This window comes from Festucalex cinctus, chromosome 5, assembly GCF_051991245.1.
Source record: "Festucalex cinctus isolate MCC-2025b chromosome 5, RoL_Fcin_1.0, whole genome shotgun sequence".
Taxonomy (NCBI): Eukaryota; Metazoa; Chordata; class Actinopteri; order Syngnathiformes; family Syngnathidae; genus Festucalex; species Festucalex cinctus.
Genome location: NC_135415.1, coordinates 29,093,402 through 29,118,758, shown reverse-complemented (window position 1 = coordinate 29,118,758; position 25,357 = coordinate 29,093,402). Strand labels below are relative to the sequence as shown.

Below are 25,357 nucleotides of genomic sequence, written 5' to 3'. Positions count from 1 at the left end.
ACATGAGTCATGAGAATAAAAATCTTTATTAGTGTTTTCTTAAGTCTGCATAATATGCCCCACGCCTGAGAAGCTTATGGTCAGGGGAAAAACCTGTTCTAACAATACCGCCCTCTACTGGAAAATTGCAACATCTACTGTATTGACTGCTTTGCAAAAAACAACTGTTAAAATACACATACTGTACTACTATTATGCGTTTGTACGTGTGGTCCATCCACAAGCAGTTCTGCAAAGTATGTTTTCACATTCATATGTTGTAGGCCAAAGATGAAAATGATGTAACACTGGACCCTTTTTAACACATGGTTCATTTCCCCAACTCCAAATGTCACTAGGTACACTTCAAGTACAATCGCTAGTGCCTCAAGGTGAATACATTTACATAAAGGGGAAGGGGGGGGGCATGTTAAACTTGCACTGGCAACATACTGACAATAAGGGAAGCGCAAATAAGTGTTGTTTTACTATATTTTATAGACAGAACAATACAATACACAACACCAACGGTCCCAGTGAGGGGGCACATTAGCACTTTTCTTTGGGAAGAAAGAAAAGTGATCTCCCATGTTTTGAGAACATTTTGAAAGCGAGCTGACATTAAATCTTGACGAAGCACAAAAAGGCTACCATCGTGGTCTTTGTAACGAGATGAAGAGTCATTGCCAAGTTGCAATTGTTTTTTTCCCCCTCCATTGAGATAATGAGATGCAAATGGAAAGTAATTCCAGCGGAACCTTTTTGGGCCAAGCCAAATAAAGGAATGATCCAAGCCCTGCAGGTCAGTTTTGCTGACAGCTGTATTTCTGAAAATATTACTTTAATAGAAAGTGTGAATGACATAACATTTTAAGTAGATTTATATATATATAAAAATACATGAGAATACAAAAAAGTAGCAAAACAATTGGGATATAGGCTAAAACCAATGATGAGTACTCATTGATACCTTCAATTAATCCTGATGAGACGATTAAATGCCTCTCCTCGGAGAGTGTTGTGTCATAAAGACAAAAGAAGCTCTTGCTAATAGCTGATACTGCCTGGTCCCTGCCCAGTGCATCCCTCAAAGCCTAGTTTGGAAACCGGGCTGTACGTTGGGATGCAAGTGAACTTCACCATGGACACAAATACTGCCATATAATGACAAAGAAATTAACAAACATACTGAGCTTTCAGTTTGTTTAGGGTTTTTGGATTTTTTTTAAACCAACATTCCTATTTGTCAGTTAAGTAGTATGTCTTATAACGACACGAGTAAGAGTTTTAAAACAACAAAACAAAACGCAAAAAAAAAAAAAAAGGGGGTGGGGGATTCAAGTCTAGCATACAGTGAGGTTGATTTCATTACATTTGTTTTTTCATAAAAGTTCCACTCCACGGCCACCTTCACTAAGATACATGAACCCTGACAAAACATGGGCAATATTTCTTTGAGAAACGAAAACATAATGCTCAGAACAAGACTCGAAGGGACGTCCAGAGCAATATCTTTGAGCACACGAGCCATCAACTGTGAAATATTCCAACATTTTTGGTATTTTTCCCTACTTCCTGGACAAGAACACTTTACATTTCATTTGTACCTCAAATAGATCTCATACGTGATTTGGGGAGAAGCAGTTTAACAAGGTGCATGACAAAGATGACTAACAAAGTGCCATTTTTTTTTCTTTTTTCTTTTTAACTGAAGTCTGTACGTTTGTAAAGGTTGCATTGAGATCTGTGGTGAAGAGTCACAAATACAATGTAATGAATACAAATCAATTCTGCTGGGATTTCCACGATGGGACTCAATTTTCGATTTGATCTTTGTAATTGTTTGCTTTTGAGGAGTGCGGACTTCCATTGTTGTTTAGGACATACTGGAACAGCGTGCAGAAGGGGAACCCATCTGGGTCAACACCTTGTCTAGCCACTGGAGAGGACCATTCAAATGCAATTCAATCCAGCACGGAGTGCTTGTGACAGTCTGCCTTCTGTGGGAAGAAAAACAACAACAAAAAAACAAGAATGAACTGAACTTAACAGTTCACTACGTGGAGACCTGCAGACAAATTATATACCTGAAGAGACCATTTGTTTTGAGATATCAAACTAGCAATGTGTGGAAAATATAGTGGCTCTGTTTACCAATGATAACACATGACCTTTGTAAGGTAAAACATACTAATATGGTTGTGGGAGACAAAGAAGAAGAAGAAAAAAAAAAAAGTTTCAAAACTCTCGATGTGATCATATTGGTTGACGTATGAAATGATCTGATCACCTGTACTCTGCTCCCCAGCCTTTGACAAAGCTCATGCGGATGGTGCACATCCTCGTGAGTTGGTACACGGCTTCAAAGCCCTGGTTAACAGACTGGGCCAGCAGAGCTGCAAATTCCTGATTGTTGAAGATTTTTAAGTTACAACCTGAGTGGGATAGAGAAGAGGTATATGGGTTAATGAGCTGGTGTTGGACAGAAGAAGAAGGAAAAAAAAAAAAAAAAGTAATATTTTCTTTTGTAATTGATGACCAAGAAATTGACTGATTAAAATAGTGACTTCCAACTATGACGCAGTAGTAAATCAAGTGTGGTGCAGGAAATTATCCAATTCCACCTAATATGCCCCATAATTATAGTACTTTAGATATACAAAAATCTGTCAGTGATGTGATGTAGAAGAATTAAATGCCTTTCCACTAAAAGGTCAAATTAACATGTAGCCATTCCTACAACAGAATAATAGTAATAATAATTTTTCAGTACCTTGATTTATAAATTTTTTTTTTTTTCCATGACCAAGCAGGTAACTAAATTTATTTGTATATATCAAATATATTTTCCCCACTGGAATAGCATTAATCTGTTAAAAACAAACAAACATACTTCTCAAAACTATGAGAGACTGAGAAGGAAATCAAGGAAGTACTGTAACCTTGAAGTCCAGCATGTGCGGAGCATCATAAGGCATCCTTATTTCCGTGAGTGAATTATATCAAAACCAGCGCTATTATTTTACGTATATTTGTAACATTTGACATTAAATATCATATTGGAATCAAAGTACCGATACACTTTTTTTCCCACAACCCCTAGGTAGCAACTTAGTAAAAATATATATTATGTGATGAATTTTCACTTTTTCCCTAATTCTAAGCATAAAATACACCCCCCAATTGCATTTTTTTTTGGGGGGGGGTGCAATAAAAATAAAAGTAATAAGAATAATGCATGACATGCATCTCATGCTTGAGACATTCCGGTATTCCTGTGGTGGATGTTGCTGTTAAGACGCCTAGCGAGGAGCTTGCTTGGTTGGCTAGTCTGTGCATTAGTGTCCGACAAGTATTCTCATATTGTATTTTATGTGTGATACTTTTTATGCATTTCCCAGTGAGCCATTTTGCAACAGATGTAAGTATGATACAAACAGTTGACCACTTTGAATTAAACGGCAAATTTCTTTACATTTTGTCATCTTGACTAACATGGAAACGAAAGCTCATATTAAAACCCTGGAAATGACAATATGACAGGCAGATTCGTCATATTACCTGGCGGAATTTTACACACTGTTGCTGGATGCCAGCCATACCGCTGATTGCAGTTTGGACTCTGGACAAAGATGGCACTATCACTCAGACACTCAGCAAACACTTCCCCACCAATGTAGTAGAGTCTGACTCCTCTTCCTATATGATCACACACACACACACACAAAAATGCAATTTTCAAACTACAAAAGGTTCGAATCCAAAATTGTGATCCAAGTTCTCCAAATAAGGTGAAAATATTGTTTGGAAGGAAATTGATTCCCACGCCTGAAGCTGCGTCTTACCTATATGCCTGCGTGTCATCTCCACAGTGGCGTTCCGGTTGACGTTAGACAGCAGACCCAAGCAGAATCGCTCAGAGTTGGACGGGTCCGTGAACCCGTCCACAGTCAACGAGGGCTGCGAGGCGTGGAACGTCTCCCCGACACGTTGGTTCAGCTCATAATAGGCTATTGAGCACCAGAAGGCCGGTTCTGAGTAAGTCACCGGTTGCAGGTCTAATAGAGAGACAGAGTCCAATCCTCCTCATAACATCGCTCAGATTGAATAGAACATCTATCAAATATGGTGAGTTGCTGTTTTTACCCATGCTGTGATTGACAGGCGACAGAGTGCTGGGAGACATCTCTGCTGGAGAACCTGGTAAAAGGACATGAAATCTAAACGTTGGTTTCACACGAGCACCAGACGAGTAGTGAGATTGGTCATTTAAAAAGGAAACGGCTAAAGTCATTAATTAATCTCAGAAGAATATAATCTTAAAAATAAAAAATAAAAAAATCACGAAATGAATAATGTACAGTGCCGTAAAAAAAATGAGGTGCAGATGCTCAAAACTGGGTGCAGCTCGAGCCCTGTCGCTACTTCAAACCCGAGTCTGTGGTACCTGTATCCATGCTTTGATTCATCTGTTGATCACTGGCCTCCCCATCCTCACTGATGTAGCCAGGTGGAGGAGTTTCTGATTGATGGGATGACAGAACAATGAAATGCCGTTTAGCGTAACTGCACCAGGACTAAGTCTGAATGTGTATTGAAAACCAATTTAAAAATACCTTAATGAGATAAAAAGGTACTGATTTGAATTGGAAAGCGACATTTGTATTCTCCAAAAATCTGTATATCTTATACTGTCTCCATAAAAAGGGGCATGTTGAGGGTTTATTATTAGTATTTTATTTTTTTATACATTTCTTCTCATTATTTTTTTAAATACAAATGCTACTGTAACCTCACCTGGTATATAGTTATTTGGAGGATCAATTCCTGCAGGAAAGTTTGTGTTCTCAGGTATGGAATGAGTGTAGTCATCCAGAGGCGGCAGCTCCGTCAGAATTTCAGAGTGTCTTGGCACAAGAACTGGAGGCAAAACTGTGGGAATAAATAGAGTTCAGTTAGTGTCTGCTTCAATCATTTTAAAATTGACTGCCTTTCATAACACAACAATTTTACAGAAATTTCACTCTCGTGGGGAAAAAAAAAAAAAAAAAAAAAAGTGCTATGTGCAAAAGAAGCATATTCGTTTGTGCTGTGGAAATTAGCAGTAACAAACATTATTAAACATGAGTAGCTCTCCAGCGCTTCCACCGTGTGAATGTTGCTCACAGAAGACAACCGTTTGGAGACCCCTGGTCTTGCCACCATTCATAGATAAAACTATAAAACGTTAAATTATGGTGGTTTGAAAGAAAAATTACATTCCACAAACACTTTTATAGGGACATTATCAAAGTGCAGAAAATGCACAAACAAGATTTTTTTGCGTATGTTTTAAGTGATACCAATGAGTAACAGAAAGCCATCTTACCCGGGGTCTCGACCCTTTGATAATGGTACGGGTTGATGCAGACCTCATCCTTCTTCAGGTGAAAGGCATACTCACAGGCCTCGACTGCACGCAGCTCATGGTGGCTGTGAAGGTCTGGCCACCGCCACAAACGGCAATAGATAACATGGGGAAGCCCCTTCCTGTGGGAGCGGCCATCAATGGATCTAAACAGATGGCAAAACGATGGCGAAATAAGAGATCACATTGCGTGGTGATAATGAAATGAAATTTGCATTGCCCATCACTTATTGTAATAATAATAATAATCACATGGCAAGGATGCATACAATGAGTGTTTAGAATATTCACCTTGTTTGGTCAGAATAGCTGTAAAGGCCTGACGTATCCCACTGTTCTATCGTATTTGGTGTACTCAGTCCCCATATTTCTGAGCAGTTGCTGTTGCATGAAAAAAAGGGGGAAAGCAGATGATTAACTTGACTTTTAAAATTTCTATATATCCACTTGTTTTAGGAGAGAAATTTAGAAAGACAGCGGCCCAAAGGCAGTACGGACTTTGTGAACGAAGACGTTAATATAACTACTGGACTGCAGAGTGCAGGTGGTGGTATGCGCTATGCAGGGTGGAGTCTTGCCAATGAGACTGGGAACTTTTTACAGAGCATAAAGAAATGCATTAATATAATCTCCATTAGACTTAGTCGCTATTTACAATTCAATGTGCACGACAAAAAAAACCTTCGGGAACTACTGTCGTATCTATGACTTGTGGCAATGATTTAATCTATTATTCTGTGGTTGTTTGTAGTAAGCACACAGTCTAAAACCCGACAGAAATTCACCCAGTGAGGTCTTGAACAATTCTCAGGCGATAACTCGGGCGTTATCTCGAGACGTACAAACATTTGAAATGGACTGTGCCAGCCTATCAGTGTTCCCACTGAACATGAGTCTGGTCATCAAGGTTGCAACTTGCAAGTCGATACAAGGACCATCACTAAACAAAAGTGTTTTACATTATCTTGACATATTCTTAATATTGGCAGAAAATGATCATATGCTTGACATTAATGATACCTGGGGAGGGTGACACACTTTGTGTTGCAGTTTTGCGTGGTGATCGCTTTCTCCAGCTCATCCAGCTGCCCTGTCTTCTTCAGCTTCTTCACTAAACTCTTTACTGCCTTCTCGCACCATTTCTCTTCCTGGCCATTCTGTTCCCCCCCACCCGCTCCGCCTGGTCCGTTGGTTGACTTCTTCCAGCCCAAAAGTCTCTTCACCACGGGAGGAGTAAATGGCAAGATGGAGGACATCTTGGCTGGACAACCCAGGAGTCTCCAGAGGACTCTGTAAACAAAATAAGGGACCTATTGCTACACTTTGGGCCCCTGCTCGGTGGAGCCCCCTCTGAGATCAAGACGTCACGAGATGAAGCCAAATCTATCAGGATAGAGAGCACACAGAGACGCTTACTGTAGTTTAAGTAAATATTTGTAAATTAAAAAAAAAACAAAAAAAAAAAAACTTGTCGATAACTAGAGAGCATACGTTTAGGTTTGACAACCCACAAGTTTAACTCACGGAGCAGGCGAGCGCATAAAATAAAACATTTACAACAAGTTTAATTTGTGACAGCGACCACCTCCAGCGCTAACACAAAATATAGGCCGACAGCTAGCTACCTGATGGGGGGGGCCTGGTGAACTCCAGGCAAAACATTAAGCTCGACGCTTAGTACCAACTGCAGATGTTATATATTACTACAACCTTTGTGCAAGGGTGGAAAAAAAGAAAACAAAACAAAACCGTAGGCTTAGCAAAAGCAGTTGGTGAACCATTTTGTAAGGCGACTGGCATATGGCTAGGTGAGCTAACGTTAGCACAACTGTAGGCTAGCTGCCAGCTTGTTATCAAAAATCCTTTTGTTGTCATCCGCGAGAAAAAAAAAACTATGCAGTCCAATTTTTCGCTTGTAGTACCCAAAGTCAGTTTATGAACTAATTTTAATTGAAACGCGTTTGTTAATATAAAATGCCGCTTAATGGGTAAAACGGTAAAATAAATAAATAAATAAAAATCAGACCAGTCATTAAATATTGATTATTTTTGCTAAAATGGAGAAACGGTTCTAAAAATGGATTAGCATCAAGAACGGACTATTGTAAACGAGGATTTGGATCAACGCTGGCTAGGGAAGCTACAGCTCCCCGGCACAAAATGTCATCTTTTAAAGTCGACATAACAGCTAAAAGCGTTGCAGGACTCACCAAATGTGAAACTCTCCAACGTCCCGCAACAGTTGTAAAAACGGCAGACGTTCCGATAAACAACTCTATCGAATAAGATGCCTGCGGAATATGACACCGCTGCCGAATTCGACAAAGCTCGACGGCTTTTCCTCAAGTTGCTACCAGTGCTACTGGAGCGAGTTAGCAATGTTAGGTAGACCGGAAGAAGACAACATTACTTGATTGGTACACAAGAACCCATAACCGCCACTAGTTACGTGATTGGACGATTGCAAGATGACGCTTCATTTTCCGATTAAAAGTATAAGATGTTTAGAATGGGTCAAAAATAAGTTTAAAACGGGGCGTTTGGGTGATACACAACCAAGCGGCTTAAGACCAACGGTCAACAGGACAAGACCAATTATTTAGTAGTTTCTGTTAGTGATAAATTATGACAAAACCCACGAATGTGCATATCAGACAAACTAGTTTGAAACTGACATATTAATTGTAAATGATAATGCAGGCCACACTTTGATCACTAAGTCTCCTATGTGCATATATTTCATAATCAAGCGCTCGATTATAAACGGTCCGTTAGCTCCGCCTATCACTCACGTGGTCAATTAGGATGCGTTGAAAACACCTGGACGAATGCAAAACGCTTTTGTGTTGTGTGCAGCGCTGTCTGGTCCGCTTTCTTTTTAAATGTTGTGATGGCCGCATATTTATGTCTTTTTGCAGTGTTGTTGCAGTTGACATCCCCCCTGCAAGAAGGTGAGCTATGGCGAGGATTGTTTTAGGCCTATCAAAAAGTTTTACATTAACTTTAATGTAAAAAAAAAATAAAAAAAAATAAAAATGCATTTCTGAATCCAAATGTGCTAAATCATCATTTTAATTCCAAAGCCAAACCGTTTGGCATTTCGAACTTATATCTTTGGTTGTTACAGCTGAAAGCAGTCCTGTGAAGTGCGCTCTCGGCTCCATACAATGCAAGAATGGTTTGGAGTGCGTGTTCAACAGACATATATGCGATGGGGAGCCCGACTGTCAAGATGAATCTGATGAAGAGGATTGTGAAATAGTTTGTGATAATGGTACTGCACCATTTTTTTCAAACCGTATTCCAACAATGATTAAATAGTATGATTAATACATGAATATGATGAAATTGTTGCCAAATAATAGGCAAAAACTACACCAATGTTCATAATTAAACGAGTATTTGGTGACATTGAGATGTTGTGTTCGACTTCAGACCAATTTCAATGTGCCCATGGGAAGAAGTGCATTGCCAAGGTGGAAGTGTGTGATGGCGCACCTCAGTGTCAGGACGGGTCGGATGAATTGCATTGTTCGAAACCAGAGGGATGCGATCACATCTGTGACAATAACAAACAGTGCTTACCTGCGACCTTGCTGTGTGATTCAGAAAAGGACTGTTTAGATGGAACGGATGAGGAAAATTGTGGTAAGTTCTAACAGGACGATGTCTAGAATCATTTTTATGTCACATGCTTGACTGTGTATGCACGCTAAAGCCATATGTTTATCAATGTCATAAGTTTTAGAGGGTGTGACTGAAGAGACCAGTTCAACCACCACCACCACCAAACATCCGGTCAATTCTGTGTCTAAATCCATCAAGTGCGCTCTGGGTTCCAAACCTTGTAAAGACAACAGCGACTGTGTCCTCATCAGCCACGTCTGTGATGGAGAAGATGACTGCAGTGATGGCTCAGATGAAGAGGAATGTGAATCGGCTTGTCAGGAGGGTAATTCTGGGGTGGGGTGGCGACACTGTACAGCAGAGGTGTCCAAACGACGGCCCGGGGGGCCATTTGCGGCCCGCCGTCCATTTTTTAGTAGCCCGCGACATATGCTAAAAATGGCATTTGACTCGGTTCAAATAAAATAAAAACAAAAAATGTTTGGAGATGGTGAAAGTAAGAAGGGAGGGTGTCAAAAAAGTACAGGTGCTATTAAAGGTGATTTTAATTGGCGAAAACTAACGAAGAAATTAAAATAAAAAAAAAACAATTCCGTTAAGGAAATAAAATAAAAACGAAGATGCCTTTTTAAAAAAAGAAAACTAACTAAAACTACATTTTATGTTTACAAAACTAACTATAATTATAGCAAGAATGTCCTTCGTTTTAGTCTTTGGTAATTAATTTCATGCATGAGCCTTTGGGGATGATTTTAAATGTGATTTTTAGTAGATTTATTTTATTTTGATTTATCAACCGGAATAATGACGCCGCGCCCATCTTGTTTTTTTTTAAATGTTGTGCACAACTACCACTAAAACTAACCTAAAACTCAGCATTTATTCAAGAACTGAAACTAATTAAAAAAAAAAAAAAAACTATCAGAACTACCCTGAAAACTAATTAAAACTAAATAAAAAAACAACACTCAAAACAAAAAAACTCAAATAAAAAATTCCAAAACTATAATAACCCTACTGCCAGATTACAAATAATTGGTTTATATACTGTAGCGTTTTTCTAAATATGCAAAAGCACAAATAAATTTGTACAATTTGTGGGACTAAACACAATTTCTCTTCATAACATTATGTGGCCCTTGCGTCCTAATTTTCTGGATGTGGCCTTCAAATGAAAAAGTTTGGACACCCCTGCTGTGTAGTGACTCGTTGTGGTACACTAACTGCGAGTGAACTTGTCTCCGCATCCTTTCTCCACAGCTGTGTGGGATTTTTTACGGAAAGCTGAAGAAAAATAATTTGCGTTCTTATCAGAATTTCAATTCCTCTGAATTGTGACCGCTCTCCTCCTGCAGACCAGTTCCAGTGTGCCCATGGTAAAAAATGCATCGAAAAGAATCAAGTGTGTGATGGTGTGCCTCACTGTCAGGACCGCTCGGACGAACTGAAATGCACCAAATACACGGAGGGCTGCTCTCATCACTGTGATGGCGGCAGCCGCTGCGTTCCTCAAACGTTCCTTTGCGACGGGGAGAGCGACTGTTTGGATGGCACCGATGAGACCAACTGTGGTATGTTGGAGGAAAAAATCAGAAAACGCACACAATTCAATTATGAACTTATGAGAAATATTTCTTTGAACTGCGTTCTGTAGTTACGGATTGCGGTGCCAGTGAGTTTAGATGCACCAGTGGCCAGTGCGTCTCGGCCGCAATGCGTTGTGACGGCAACCCGGACTGTTGGGACCATTCGGATGAAGAAAGATGCATCAAAGCGCCCGTCTGCATAACCAAGCAACGTTGTCCTCAGAGCAAGGAGTGCCTGGTTCAGGAGTGGCTCTGCGATGGTGAACAGGACTGCAAAGATGGCACGGATGAAAAGGTCTAATGTGCATTTGTGGTGCTAGATTACAAGCCTGATTTGGTTTTCTATCACCAACGCTTGCGTTTCTATTGTAGGATTGTCCCGATGTGGCTCCTCTGAGCTGTGGTTATTATCAGTGGTCATGCAAATCAAAGAGCATGTGCATCCCTGTGACCTGGAGGTGTGACGGCACCAAGGACTGCCATGATGGAAGTGATGAAACGGAGTGTGAGTCATTTGAATTCATCTGGATTTGGCAGTTTTATTCCTTGTTTCGTTTATTCCGAGCCACATTAGCTCTTGACATCTCGGGAGCTAATTTTCCTGGGGTCTTTTCAAATTCATTACAATCATTTCTAATAAACATATAGACACCTACGCTCACATACATACACTAAACGAAACAAAAATAAATGAAAGATCAATGCAGTCAAATAGCATTAAATACATAATTGTAATACAATTAAAATAAATAAATATGCTTCAATTACTTTCAATTATCCAAAATATAATGAATATATAAATCCAACATTTTTACTCATTGTTCCAATGCTCAAAAGTTCTCAGGTCATGCTCATTATTGTGTAAACAAAAGAAGTTTCAACTTCTTTTTAAAACTTCTCTTATTTTCTAATAACAAAAATCCAGGTAATGAATTCTATGCAACCATAGCTCAATAAAATACAGTTTGCTGTTTTTCAGTTGTTCTACATGACGGCAGTACGCTGTGTTGTAAAATGTGACCTGAACTCTATTGAATACGGCTGCCGTTTTTCCCTTTTTTTTTTTTTTTTTTTTTTTTTTTTTTTTTCTTCACACATTTTTAGAATATGGCCTGCAAAATTTAGTTTACACCCCAGCCTTCCTTTTAGCGACAAACAATACTCACTTTGAACCTTTTTGTTTTGCCCAACTTGTTAATGGAGGGAATTGCTAGTCTGCAACAATTTTTTTTTTTCCTTTTCAGAGGGCCTTATCAGACTTTAAACATTGTCTGTTTTGTGCAAACTAGGTGGGTTGGTTGCATGTCTTCCTCACCAGTTCCAGTGTGGCAGTCTGGAGTGTGTGGATCCGTCTCTGGTGTGCGATGGAGTTAGAAATTGTGCGGATGGTTCCGATGAGGATGGGAGCTGCCATATAAACTGTGCCGAGTCTGATATCAGCCACTGCTCACAAGGATGTTTCAGCACACCGCAGGGTCCGGTAAGGAAAACAAAAAAGCTGCTTGAAGAAAGGCCTGTCCAATTAATGATAATGGCGCATTTGAAAATATTTCCTCAAGTACAACTGTAGTTGTAGTAAACCACACTATTAAAACATTTTTTTTTTTTTTTTACTCTGCGCAGCGTTGTCGCTGTGAATTAGGCTACAGACTCCTTGACGATGGAATGATGTGTGCGGATGTTGATGAATGTGAAGACCAGCACTCGGCTGTATGCAGCCAACTGTGTGTAAATTCGCTGGGCTCCTACAAGTGTGACTGCCACAAAGGCTACATCATGGAGGCCGACGGGCACAACTGCAAAATCAAGGGTAAATAAGAGCTTTTAATAGTTCCTGTAAAGAAATGTTTAGTATTCAAAAATTTGTCTTGTCATTTCCGAGTCGTTAGCACAGTTCTCTCGGCTTCCTCTCATAGTTGGGGGGAAAAAAAGCAGCGTATGCGACGTTAAAGGGGCAGTCTGCCGGATTCACTCAGGAAAATGCATTTTTTTAAATACACACTTTAACTTTCTCTCAGTCTACACATCTGTGTTTGTTAATCTTTGGTGGTGATTTAGTCCTACAGCCTGTATTTTGCCATTTTGTTTTGTAAACAGCGGGACGTTTCTGTGGAAAGACAGTGTTTACACCCCTCCAGCCAATCGCAGAGCGGGGGAGTGGCGTGTCGCAAACGGGGCCGGGCGAACATGTCGGCTACGTGACGTCACTCCCAAGACAATTTGAAAGCACGCACGGATTATTTTTTCACTCACAGAAGCTTATGTGTGTGTTACAAAACAAACAAAATGGCAAAATACAGGCTGGGGGTTAGGGCGAAATCACCACCAAAGATGAACAAAAACACAGATGTGTAGCCTGAGAGAAAGTTAAAGTGTGCACATCCTGTATTTTAAAAAGTGCATTTTCCTGAGTGAATCCGGCAGACTGCGCCTTTTAATTTAAGGCTTCAAGTTGCCAGTCTCGGTCCAGGTTGTACCTTGCATTTTACCCCAAGTTAGCTTAGACATGAGTTTGCCCTCTAGAACTCAATGGATTTACTCCACCATGCTAATGAGAATAAGTTAACAGTATACAGAGTAATTTGTTGGCCTATACTACTGCGCAACTAAACTCGACATGTAAGGGAGATTTAATGTGACTTTGTTTGTGTTGTCCTACAGGTGAACCCTTGCTGTTGTCGTCGGTCCAAACGGATCTCTTCCTGTTTGGCCTGCGCAGCGGCAGCTTGGCTGTATTGTCGTCCTCGGCAAAGAAGGCAATTTTATCTCTCGACTATGACTGGCGTGAAAGGACGGTATTTTGGGTCAGTCTAGACACTGACAGCATCAGGTGGTCCTCCCTGGAGCAAAAGACCACAGGAACTCTCGTAACAGGTACAGTACTGGTAGTTCAAATTTAGTGAGCTTATAAGCTCTTCAAGGACTAGAGGATGGGGGTCACCAATGTGGTGCCTATGGGCACCAGGTAGCCCTCAAGGGCCACATGAGGTGACTGGCCTGCAAGCCGTTTCTAAAAATAACTACAGTGACGAGACATTGATTTCCGATGGCTTTTAGTAGAAATGATCATTTGAAAATGTGAAGATTGGCAGCGATTTATCGAAAGAATGTTGCATATTAGGGCTGCACAATATATCGATATCGCGATATTGGCCCTTGCAATATGCATATCGCAAAGGCACGCAATAAGTTTTATATGGAATTTCATGCTTTTTATATGAATTTGACCAGTCAGATGCTAATTAAAATGTGCATCGCCATTCGATAGTTGAAAATGATCAAGACATAATTACAATTAACTCATTCACTCCCAGCCATTTTCACATTTCGTAATCCCGTTCGCTCCCGGCTGTTTTACTGGATTTTGACTGATTTTGCAAGGCCCACAGAATATTGTGTTCGATTGCTATAAAAGCATGGAACTTATCAAAAGAAAGATTAAAGTCTCTTCTTTCATCAGGAAAAAAAAAAGTATGTTTCTGTTTTGCAGCAATTAGCATTAGAAGAGAGCTAAGATTCAACAGTTTTCACAAATCTATTTAAAATTGTAAGTAATTGAGCTTTTTTTCTACATGGCCCTGGTTGATCTCCTTTGCTCTGCTGCCACCTGCTGGCCGTTTGTGGACTAACTACCATATCTGCAACCGTTCTTTGCAGTTGAGAGGCTGCATCAAAGCCTTCTGTATGCTCTAGCATAAAAAAAAACAAAAAAAACAAACGTATAAATACGTCTTTGGGACACTTAGAACATTAAAAAAACGTATTTATACGTTATTGGGAGCAAATGAGTTAATGAACTAAGATTACATGAAGGTTGCTTATTTTGCCCCATGAAAAATGTTTTTCTTTCATTAGGTAATAAAAATGTAATTTCTTTAGGTACATGTTAAATATCGCAATAATATCGATATCGCTATGTTCAGCAAGTATATCGCATGTTTTGCCAACATCGTGCAGCCCTATTGCACATCTAAGTATCTTTTTCTTAGTTACAACTCATTCACATACGGTCATAAATTTAAGCAAATTTATTTCCAAAGTGTATTTCAAACTAGCAGCCCTTCATTCACTGCCAGCCCAGTAAAAGTGAATCTTAGGCAGTGAATGAGTTAATAACCAATAAGTCGCTCTCGGCTTCAAAAAGGTTGGTGACCCCACTTTTTATTTTTTTTTATTTTTTAATTTTCACAGGTGTGAGAGCTGATTCTTTAGCTGTGGACTGGCTGGGGAGAAATTTGTACTGGATTGATGGTGTGAACAGTCAAATTGTTGCAATGAAACTGTCACTGGCTGCTGGCGAGTCGCCATGCAGCGTCATCCTGGATGAAGACCTGGATCAGCCTCGCTCCCTTGCGCTCTTACCACAAAAGGGGTCATTATTATTATTATTATTATTATTATTTCACTGCGAGAAGCCCTGAGTGAGTTTTCATAATGCTTAGTTTGTTTCTCCTCTCCACCGTTGACATCAGGCTGATGTTCTGGACTGAAATCGGTAACGTGGTCAAGATTGAAAGGGCCGGAATGGATGGCTCAGAGAGGCGGGCGGTCGTGAACTCCAGTTTGGGATGGCCCGGTGGCGTGGCAGTAGACGCGCTTGCTGACCGAGTCTACTGGACGGATGAGAGGCTGAAGGCGATCGGGTCTGCGACGCTCGACGGAGATGACATTCAGGTGAAGTTCAACATAAAATATTTCACATTTGCTTTTAAAAATAACACAGCTCTCACATGTAACGTAATGTTTGTTCTTTTAAATTTCAGATCCTACAGATGAAAGAAACTGCCAATCCTTTCTCCTTGGCTGTGTTCAACGACATGCTCTACTGGTCTGACGCCAAGAGAAGAGTAGTGCAGGCTGCTCATAAAATTACTGGCAGAAATGTTCGCGTTCTTTTAAAGAGACCAAGACAACCTTTTGGTGTTAAGGCAAGTTGATAATTTAGGGCTGGGTTTTGCCGCCAACCTTATGATACGTATCACGATACGATACATATGTATCCCACATAAGACATTTTATTTTGCGTTGTTTTTTTTTTTTAAACAAAATATAGGAAATTTGGTACACAGACACGTGCCATGTTAAGTTTATAAGTAAATAAATGTTGATATTCTTCCTCTGCTGTAATTTATCTTTAGCAAGACACGGTGTCCAATCACTGGTGAGCTGTTTTTGCATTAATTGAAGGCAATTAACTTCAAAGACGCTGCTGGTTTTTATTTTTTTAGGTACAATGCAAACTGCCTATTTAAAGTTAACAAGAAATATCGATTCTGACGCCTGCGTATCGATGTGGATTGTAATGAGGCCCGCAATGATATATTGCCGTATCTTTTTTTTTTTTTTTTTTTTTTTTTAGCACACCCCTATTGATAATGATAATTGATCATTTAAATTGAGGAATATTTATGAAGAATTGTATCAACGCTTGCTATATTGTCACCTTGACAACTTCTGATCATCCCGAGTAGATTGTCAACTAAAGTGTTTCTCAACCCTGGTCCTCGAGGATCATTATCAGGCTTCTCCAGAGCTTGCTGTCATTGGAACCAGCTGAATTAGGACACCAGGAAACCAGGCTGGATTGCGGGCCCCGAGGACCAGGGTTGAGAAACGCCCAACTAAACTGTTTAAATGAAATTAAAATGGTTAATGGAGTATTCAATTAATCTAAAGTGCAATTCCGGGTCTTTAGATTGTCCACCAGATATTGCAGCAAAGCTACAAAAATCCCTGCAAGATGGACTGTTCTCACTTGTGCGTTTTGGCCCCTGGGCTGAAAGCTGTATGCAAGTGTCCCTCCGATCTTCTGCTTGCCGACGATGGCTTGACTTGCACCAACTTTGTCGATACGGCTTTCCTGTTGATGCTGTCTCCCTCCACTGTCACTAAGGTCTGCTTGTTTTTTTTGTTTTGGATCTGTTCCTACTTTACTGGTTAGCACCATGAAAATGTTCTGCAATATTGATGTACTGTAACTTATCAGATGCAAGTATGGACATGTTGATGTGTTCTACAGATTTACCTACAGGCCCGACACACTTCAACAGAGCTGAAGGGCTGGCCTGAACATACGGCTTTGCAGATACCAAATGTCAATGAGGCGGCAATAATGGACTACAGCTTACATGACCACATTCTCCTTTTGGCTGATGATGGGACAAATTCCATCATCTCCTTCAAACTCAAGGACTTAACTTTGGTCCCAAAAGGCCAACTTCTTAAGCTCCTGAGCGACACAATCACTGCTATGGCCTTGGACTGGGTAACCTCGAATATCTACTGGAGCAGCAACAAGCAACCGCGCTTGCATGTGACCTCCAACAGTGGTGTCTATACTACAGTTTTGATAAAGGATGATATTGGTGGGGTGGAGTCGATTGCTCTCCACCCACCAGGGGGCAGAGTCTGTTTCACAAATAGTCGGCGGGACACAAGCCCAGTAGCTGCTGTGGAGTGTGCCAACATGGATGGTGCTGAGAGAATAGTGGTGTGGAAGAATGGTGTCCAACCGACATCTCTGGTCTTCTCCACTGATGGAGAAACTCTTCTCTGGGCTGACACTAGTAAGGATCGCCTCTCTTTGTGCAGATAAAACAGATTTGTGCCATTGTTGACTCTTTTACTGCCAAAAACGTTTAATAACGATTAGTAAAATCACGATGTATGCCACCAGAAATGTTAAATTATGTCCACTATATGTGTTTTTTTTTTTTTTTTTTTTTTTGTATCAATGGGCAGTGCAGCACGTGCTGCCTGGTCAATGAGTTGTGGAATCAAAAACCCTCACTATCTAGCCAGCAGATGGCAACATTGTATCTCTTTTCAATGGTCTCAATGTGTATGAAATTTGATGAAACAGAACGTTTTAAAGGTTAATGTAAATGATCAAAGCCTTTGTCATATTAATTTTTATTTTATTTTTTTAACATGTGGCAGTAAAAGAGTTAAGTTATAAACAAACACCTAATGGCTCTTTTTGTAGGTCTAGATGTGATTGGATCTATTCATCTAAACGGCTCTGGATACAAAGAATTAAAGATGGCTGCTGGCTTAGTTGCAGTAGCGTTCAGTGAACAAACGCTGATCTGGATGACTGTCAGTGGTAATGCGTTTTTGGATTTTCACCAGTATCTCAATGTAACAGTTTACAACTGCAGCTTTCATTTCCCCCTTTTCTTTCAAATAGATAAAACCAGATTCTGGTACGATGACCAACAGCAGAACAAGTTATGGTTTGAAGTTGGCACGGAAGTGATTAGCATGAAGGCTATTAGCAAATCTCGCGAGGCTGGTATGTAAAACCTCCAACAATTGAGTTGAATGTGTCGGATGGAATTTTTTTAAAGGTGTCCCACGTATGACAGGCACGAACCAGTGTCAAGAGAAGAATGGCAACTGCCAGCAGCTGTGCTTGGCCACCCCAAATGGTCGAACGTGCAAGTGCGCCCATGACCACGTCGGTGTGAATGCCACCCACTGTTCCCCAGAGCAACGCTGCCCAGCTGGCACCAAGTCGTGTCTGGATCAACTTTCTTGCCAGTCTGATGAGAAGTTCTGTGATGGACATGTGGACTGCGCTGACCATTCAGATGAAAACTGTGAGATTTTGGTTTGAAGATGAACTTGCATCACTGTGGTGATATTTGATGCAACGCCGTTCAATTTTGTCCCTGCAGGTGTCCATTTAAAACCCAGATCTGGCGTCCAGGTACCCGCCATCACCAAATCTCCGATTTCCCCGACCGCGCCATCAACTCATCCCGTCTCCGGGAGCGCGACCACGAATGGCGGCAAACGGCGTTTAAATTTGAACGCGCAAATGTGCAGCCAGACGCGCTGCAATGGAAACGGACGCTGCGTTGAGATGGGCAAAGAAACGACTTGCGTGTGTTCGATGGGCTACAGCGGCGACTCGTGCCAGGACAAATCTCTGCCGCTTCCTGTTGTGTTCGGAGCGGCTGGCCTCTGTGCAGTGATTATCGTCGTTGTTGTTATCGTTGTCGTAATTTGGAAGAGGAGCACCAGCGCAAGGTTTATTCCCCCACACTCCTAAATTTAATAACTTCTATGTGTAATCATTGACAAATATATTGTGAACATATAATCTGCATCTTTTTGAAAATGTATAATCTGTATGTTGTACTTCTGATTTGCAGAGCAAATCCAGAAGCGGTGAAGGAAACGAGTATGACTGACCTAGAAAGCAAAACTGCAGTGGCTCATAAAGCGGAGACTTCAGTAGCAGACCATGAGAAAAAACTGGTAACTCTTAATGTCATGTGAACCAATGCCATAATTTGTGATATGATTGATCTCCCCTTCCACCAGGAACCTGGATCTGTGGACTAGTTCGGCGGCAAAAGTATTTTAAATAAAGTTTGCATCTTCCATGTTTTCCTGTAGTTGTCTACAATGCTTTACTTTGACAGTCCATCACATGCACATGTAATCTCTCAATTTACAGTGTGTGAAATACTGCAAGTAAATATTGAAAGATTCATGTAGCTGATTCACATATGGTACACCACAATACTTTTCATGATTCAAGGTAGTTCTCATGTGTATTCAAATTTGTAGCCCCTCAAGTACAAACTTTCTCAATGTTCCGAACAGTAATTGTTCAAAACAGTTTATTTCTCATTCATGTGATCAAACTTCAGAACTATAACAGAAAAATGCATCACCCAAATTAACATCAAATACTGTTAGGTATTTGATAAGGATATTACAATGACTTTATAAGAGAAACATGCAATGCAATACTAATATTTGGTTTACTAAAGTGAAAAATTGTCTCTTCTAACCCGTAAAGTACGAAAAGAAAAGTGGGAGCTATACATTGTAAATATTTTCAGTTTCACAATGTCCATTTAATATGCAATAACTTTTGCTCCAAGTGTCACAGGTTAGCTGGAGCCTATCCCAGATGATTGGGCAAGAGACTGTGCACACTGGACTGATTGCCAACCAGTTGCAGTTAAAATAAAAAAGCAAATGAGAAAAATCTATAATATACAGTACCTTTAAAAAAAAAAAAAGTACACCCCTCACATTTCTTCAAATATCCAAATCTATTTTTTTCCATGGGACAACAATGATGAAATTACACTTTTAAACCATGAAAAGTAGTTGTTCATTTTAGTGTAGATTTACGGTGTCCTTAAAATACATCATTAGTAGCGAAACCCCTGGCAACAAATATGAGTACACCATCAAGTGAAAATACCCTCGGGTGTTTTACATTTGAACTAGCGCTGGCTATTAATTCTAATTTCCTCAATTGATTTGATCTTGATGCACAAGAGTTCAATTTGGTTCAATTTGTCCCTATTCGATTCACTTCAGTTCAGTCCGATATTGGAGGAGGGAGATGAGATTGGTGGAAAATATTGATTTAAGGGATTGGATTAAAAAAAAATAAATAAAAATACATAATATATTACAGGTCCTCCTCAACGTTGGCAGGCAAAACATGTTGATTAAAAAAACCTTTTTGTGATTAATCAGAATTCTAATATGATTAATCTGATAAAAAAAAATAAAAAAATCATTTGCCAGCTCTAATACAACTAAACAATATTGCATCTACTGTAGGTTTCAATGCAATGATTTAAGATCCAGCAGGTGACATTGAGCAACACAGTAACCAATAGTGTGAACACAGTATCAATAGAGGTTACCCAACGTACTGACACGCTTCATGAGGCCTCATTTACCCATCATTAGGTAAGACACACTTTTACTTCACTTAGTTGCTTCCAGCCACACATGCACTTAACACTATCTGAACCAAAAAATAAAAATAAAAAATCTTGCTCTCATCATATTGACACTTGAGCAATTCTTGCTTGGCGGCGCAATCACTTTTGTTGCTGGCTGTTTTATTTTGAGTGAACAATAAATTTACAGTTATACAAGCTGTACACAGACTTTTTATTGTGTCAAAGTGTTTCACGAAAAGATAATTCAATACAGTATCTGCAGAAACGTGAGATACTGTAATATGCTAATGTGGCGTCGCTGACTCAGATTGATCATGTTGCTGCTCGCCACTTGTGTCTGTTGCGTTGTCGTTCTCTGGCTCCGGATGCTGCTGTTGAGGCTGCTGAATGAGTCCTCCGTCCTGTGCCGTGTTATAGGAGCCGCAGCCAGCGCACTTCATCCCCAGAACGTGGAAAGGCACCGTACAGTGGGCTTGGCAGTCATTACACATAATCTGAGCAAGACAAATAGATTTTAAAAAAAAAGAAAAGTTATGATGCGTGCATTTATTTTTAATGGCATAAATACTAGGGATGTCACGATAAGGGCAATATCGTGATATTAAAACTGCCACAATATCGTCGTCATGTTCACAATATTTCAAAGGAACTCATCTGTTCAAAAAGTCAGTTTGATTTCCATTTGTGCAGATCTAGCACCCTCTAGTGGCTATATTATTAGTGCAATTTAATTTTCATGAGGGATCTTTTGGCCTTCTATGTTTAAAATCTATGCTAATTGTCAGATGAAGGGGAACCGAATTTGCTCATTAAGCGATCAATGTGTGCTTGCATTAGCAATGCATTGCTGATATGTACAAAAGCAAAATATTGTGCTTTTTTTGGTAATTTTTTTATTTTTTATTTTATTTTATAATATTGTGATCTTTTGTAAATATCGCCAATGCCCCCACGATATCGTGATACTTATCGTATCGTGACCTCCGTATCGTGATGTTTGGATATCGTTACACCCCTGATAAATACATTTCATAACTTAAATAAATAATTGAAACCAAATGCTCCCTACTTTGACAGTTGTCCCCTGGTATTCAGCGGGCATCGGTGACTGGGCAATCTCTTTGTCTATCTGATTCCAGTGTTCTTCCATGTTCCAGGCAGAGTGCATGCAAAGAGGGCAGCGATAAGCACTACAACAAAGAGGAAAATGGTCATATGTTATTAGGAAGAACAAACATGACAGGCTGAAATATACTACAAGTACTAAAAAAAATTATCAGGCAATTACAATGCAATAGACATACCTCGTATTATTGACCATTTCATCAAAACAGCTCCTGCAATAAACATTATTTTGTAGCTTTAAGTCACAACTGTGCTTCATTGATGCTCAAAATATGTACACTACTTAATTCGAAAAAAAAAAAAAAACAGAGCAGAGATTGTATGGAAGTGTGACGAGTTATACTTATGGAGAAGGTGACCACAGGGAAGAACGTGCGCCCCAATTCGAGACGTGTGGATATCCTGTCGGTGCACATCAAATAATAAATGAATATGGAAGCCAAGCATCCAGCATTGCTTTCCTAACTTACCTCCATACAGACTGGACAGTTCTGCCTGGAAACATTTTCAACACACTGGAAGACAGAAAGGATAAAGCAAAAAAAACAAAAAAACAATTAAGATATAGCTCCTCATCCCCATAAGTTATTTATTATTTGAAATGTTTGAGGAAATGCACACTGATAATCACTTTGTGGTTCCCCTGCAGGTCCTGCGCTAAACACAAATTGCACTTCTCACAATGGAAATACTTCTCTCTTGGCCCGATCCTGGAGGAAAAGGACTCATTAACACATCAATTTATGTAAAATTTTTGCATGACACATTTAAAAAAAAAGAAAAAAAGTTACAAGTAGCAAAAAATAGGGATTGACAAATGTGGTGACTCACCTACATATGCCACAGGGATGACAGTGGTACTGTTTCTTATCCTTGTCAAACAAGTGGCAAATGTCACAATAATACTCCCCAAACTGCACATGACACTGTTGGCATGACTGTTGTGCCTAGCAAAGGTTGAGAGCTAATAATTAGGCGGTAGTCAGATGCAACGTAATGAACAATCTGGTGCAATAAATTAATGTATGAAAAAAAAAAATACACTTAATTTTTAACTCATTTGCTCCCAATAACGTATAAATAGTTTTTTTTTATGTTTTAAGTGTCCCAAAGACGTATTTATACGTTTTTTGTTTTTTTTAAATACTAGAGCATACAGAAGGCTTTGATGCAGCCTCTCAACTGCAAAGAACGGTTGCAGAAATGGTAGTTATTACACAAACGGCCAGCAGGTGGCAGCAGAGCAAAGGAGATCAACCAGGGCCATGTAGAAAAAAAGCTCAATTACTTACAATTTTAAATAGGTTTGTGAAAACTGATGAAATTTAGCTCTCTTCTAATGCTAATTGCTGCAAAACGGAATCAGATAGAAACTTACTTTTTTTCCTGATGAAAGAAGAGACTTTAATCTTACTTTTGATAGATTCCATGCGTTTATAGCAATAGAACACAATATTCTGTGGGCCTTGCAAAATCAGTCAAAATCCAGTAAAACAGCCGGGAGCGAACGGGATTGCGAAATGTGAAAATGGCTGCCAGTGAATGAGTTAAGAGCTGTAACTTTTGGCATGTATGAAATAAAAATACACTTCCATATCATTTGATTGTTTTGTAGTGGCCAAGTGTAGATAATCAACCACATTTCAACAATAATGTGTTGATGGAGTCAAAGATTATGACGTAACTTACCTGTTGCAACGTTTGACACGCACAACATTGCACCTCTTCCACTTTAAATCGGTCCATCTGGTGGTTCTCCTCCGCATCATGGCACAGCCTACACACATACAGTTTGCCACAGCAAGGTGCCTGGATGACACAAACATATTCATCTTTGGATTATACCCACATAATAATAATTACAACCTTAAATACACACGTTTTCAATTACATTAAATTGAATCCCAGCACCTGCAATAAAATCAATCTTGAAAAGTGTATAACAACTGAGTGTTGGTTGAAAACAAAAATATGGCACAAAACTACTTGTACTTAATCCCTCCTGCCTTTCCCCAACCAAGTTCTGAGCATGCCTGCATAGAGCAATATGCTGCCTTCCAGTGATATGCAGTTGTGGGAAATACCTGGCTTAAACTAGGATACGTGAAATATGGCACTTGCAGTGGCTGGGAATTGGCATGAAGCGTAAAGGGTCTTGGTCCCCATGTCAGCAGTGTTAATGAAACAACTAGCAGCAGTGAAGGAATGTCAAAAAGTGATGAACCCAATTTCATTTAATATACTAATGATCTAAATTATTTTTCAAAAAATGTTAATATTTTGAAATTTAGATAATTTTTGATTGAAGATTTATCTTAAAAAAAAAAATCAATTGAGGAAATTACTGGTACATCACTCTTGGATGCCCATAGAAGCTGGGAGCTGTGATTGAATTTCTTGCTTTTAAAGGGTAACCTGTTCCTTGGGGAGGCATAACAGAAAAATAATTGAAAAGCACTGGTAATTAATAATAAACTGCAATGGCTTAAACCCACAGTCTAAACCGCTGAAAGATTGTTTGCTATTGCATGTCACTATTTCGCAGTGGTTATTTTTGCCGTGACTGGCAACTCGCCACATAACGTTATTTGGCCGTGAATCAAAAAGGTGCACCCTGTCGCAGGCATCACGCACAGCGCATGACTCACGGCAAAATATCCGATTTCCAGAAATCTACGCACCACAGTGACAATGAGACACAGCCCACCTATTCACGGCTAACCAACGGTGATCCCGGTAAAATATCAATTCGTGCCAGGCGACTGACCAATCAGTGCCGTTCACGGCAAAAATAACGTTAGCGGTGCAGTTGCCAGTCACGGCAAAATAACGATTGCTGAATTTGTGATTAACATTTAGGATAACATCACACGGCATGAGGCTAAAAATAGCACGTACGATTCCTCAAACGCTACGACTACCGTGCACCATTGTAAAAATAAATAAATACTGATGCAACGTGTAGTATCACCCGCCCCAGATATGCGAAAGTACGAGTGTAGGCTAGGCTCCTTATTTGCACTTATTGTACCAGGGGTTCATTCCTCCATTTGAAATGTATTTGGTGTTAAAAGTATTAGGTAAATGAGAGAGGGCAACTTAGAAAGCAAACTTACTTTCAATAAGCAGCTTCGCGCATAATGTTCACAACCCACACGTGCCGCCATGTTTGTTCCAGCACCAAAATCTTCCAAGAGGGTCTAGCTAGCTCACTGATCTGTATATATTACCATTTTACTGGATAGATGATAGCCCACACGCGGCCGTGCAAGCCGTTGAAGCCACAGGACGGCCATCTTACCACTCCCATCATTCTTTGGAGAGCCCCTTTTTCTTTTAGACTCCAATATTAGATTTGGCAGTTATCTTTTGTTAAATTGCAGGTACAATTCTTTAATTAAAAAAAAAAAACAGATATACGAGTTTCCTCCTGTAAACATTTTAAATATATAATTTATACATGTATGTAAGGCAAGTTGTAAAATATATTAAGTCCTCTTATTTTAAAGCAATTTAAAACATAAATCATGCTGTTTCAACCAAATATTGTTTCTATCGTATGCCGAGAAACGTTTCTTGGGAGTAGTAATATGGCGGCCTCGCGACTTCAAGTCTTTGGCCGATCAGCTATCCAGTTGCAAAAAGATCAGTGCTGCAGCTCGACTCGTCGCAAATCTTCTTCGTCTTTGGTGGTATCTGACAACTTCTATCTTATACTGCCTACCCTTGGAGGCAACCCCGCTACTGTCATATTCGAGTCTATAACGACAAATAAACAAGTACATGATTTAAAAAAAGTAAAAAATAAAATAAAATAAAATAATCAAATTCTGCGTTAATTACTTTTTTATATAATTCGGCGTTGTAGTTCAAGAAAACACGTAATCCAAAGTTGGCTCAAAACATAA

The 25,357-nt window shown here is 39.7% G+C and overlaps 3 protein-coding genes across 5 annotated transcripts in view; 1 reads left to right on the top strand and 2 right to left on the bottom strand.

The window, feature by feature from the left end:
• Window positions 1-10: 10 nt before the first annotated feature.
• On the bottom strand, window positions 11-8,331 carry LOC144018719 (mothers against decapentaplegic homolog 2). The gene is made up of 11 exons (XM_077521189.1): window positions 7,597-8,331; window positions 6,407-6,769; window positions 5,678-5,767; window positions 5,348-5,532; window positions 4,777-4,911; window positions 4,427-4,501; window positions 4,126-4,179; window positions 3,825-4,037; window positions 3,541-3,678; window positions 2,270-2,414; window positions 11-1,979 (listed from the first exon to the last, which is right to left on the bottom strand). Exons 2-11 carry the CDS (start codon window positions 6,640-6,642, stop codon window positions 1,856-1,858), a joined length of 1,395 nt encoding a protein of 464 aa, XP_077377315.1. The 5' UTR covers window positions 6,643-6,769; window positions 7,597-8,331; the 3' UTR covers window positions 11-1,855.
• On the top strand, window positions 8,171-18,997 carry lrp13 (low-density lipoprotein receptor related-protein 13). The gene is made up of 21 exons (XM_077521188.1): window positions 8,171-8,337; window positions 8,514-8,660; window positions 8,822-9,034; window positions 9,135-9,338; window positions 10,369-10,584; window positions 10,668-10,894; window positions 10,972-11,104; window positions 11,889-12,079; window positions 12,223-12,409; window positions 13,261-13,473; window positions 14,791-14,971; window positions 15,072-15,273; window positions 15,363-15,527; window positions 16,295-16,492; window positions 16,619-17,165; window positions 17,585-17,704; window positions 17,789-17,893; window positions 17,967-18,200; window positions 18,279-18,633; window positions 18,759-18,864; window positions 18,931-18,997. The coding sequence occupies exons 1-21, from the start codon at window positions 8,277-8,279 to the stop codon at window positions 18,949-18,951; spliced, it is 4,026 nt and encodes a 1,341-aa protein (XP_077377314.1). The 5' UTR covers window positions 8,171-8,276; the 3' UTR covers window positions 18,952-18,997.
• A 218-nt stretch (window positions 18,998-19,215) lies between these two features.
• The window catches only part of rchy1 (ring finger and CHY zinc finger domain containing 1), a 53,880-nt gene continuing 47,738 nt past the window's right edge, over window positions 19,216-25,357 (bottom strand). For 2 of the 3 annotated variants that reach the window (XM_077521186.1, XM_077521187.1), the window contains 8 exons: window positions 23,139-23,258; window positions 22,281-22,396; window positions 22,081-22,159; window positions 21,920-21,964; window positions 21,793-21,851; window positions 21,629-21,661; window positions 21,394-21,514; window positions 19,216-20,818 (listed from right to left, as the gene is read on the bottom strand). In XM_077521186.1, the coding sequence (XP_077377312.1) occupies window positions 20,609-20,818; window positions 21,394-21,514; window positions 21,629-21,661; window positions 21,793-21,851; window positions 21,920-21,964; window positions 22,081-22,159; window positions 22,281-22,396; window positions 23,139-23,195 (720 nt within the window). In that variant the 5' untranslated portion in view covers window positions 23,196-23,258 and the 3' untranslated portion in view covers window positions 19,216-20,608. Of the gene's footprint in view, window positions 20,819-21,393; window positions 21,515-21,628; window positions 21,662-21,792; window positions 21,852-21,919; window positions 21,965-22,080; window positions 22,160-22,280; window positions 22,397-23,138; window positions 23,259-24,565; window positions 24,700-25,357 lie in introns of those variants that run through there. The other variant, XM_077521185.1, reaches the window with a different exon arrangement.

What these genes read in the sequence shown, in the direction of transcription:
- lrp13 (XM_077521188.1), top strand. Translation starts at nt 8,277, where the DNA reads ATGGCCGCATATTTATGTCTTTTTGCAGTGTTGTTGCAGTTGACATCC. An exon ending in TGACCATTCAGATGAAAACT is followed by an intron (nt 18,201 to 18,278) that starts GTGAGATTTTGG and finishes TTGTCCCTGCAG; the next exon opens with GTGTCCATTTAAAACCCAGA. An exon ending in AAGAGGAGCACCAGCGCAAG is followed by an intron (nt 18,634 to 18,758) that starts GTTTATTCCCCC and finishes TCTGATTTGCAG; the next exon opens with AGCAAATCCAGAAGCGGTGA.
- LOC144018719 (XM_077521189.1), bottom strand. Translation starts at nt 6,642, where the DNA reads ATGTCCTCCATCTTGCCATTTACTCCTCCCGTGGTGAAGAGACTTTTG. An exon ending in AAGTGTGTCACCCTCCCCAG is followed by an intron (nt 5,768 to 6,406) that starts GTATCATTAATG and finishes TTCATGCAACAG; the next exon opens with CAACTGCTCAGAAATATGGG. An exon ending in GCCTGTCAATCACAGCATGG is followed by an intron (nt 4,038 to 4,125) that starts GTAAAAACAGCA and finishes TCTCTCTATTAG; the next exon opens with ACCTGCAACCGGTGACTTAC.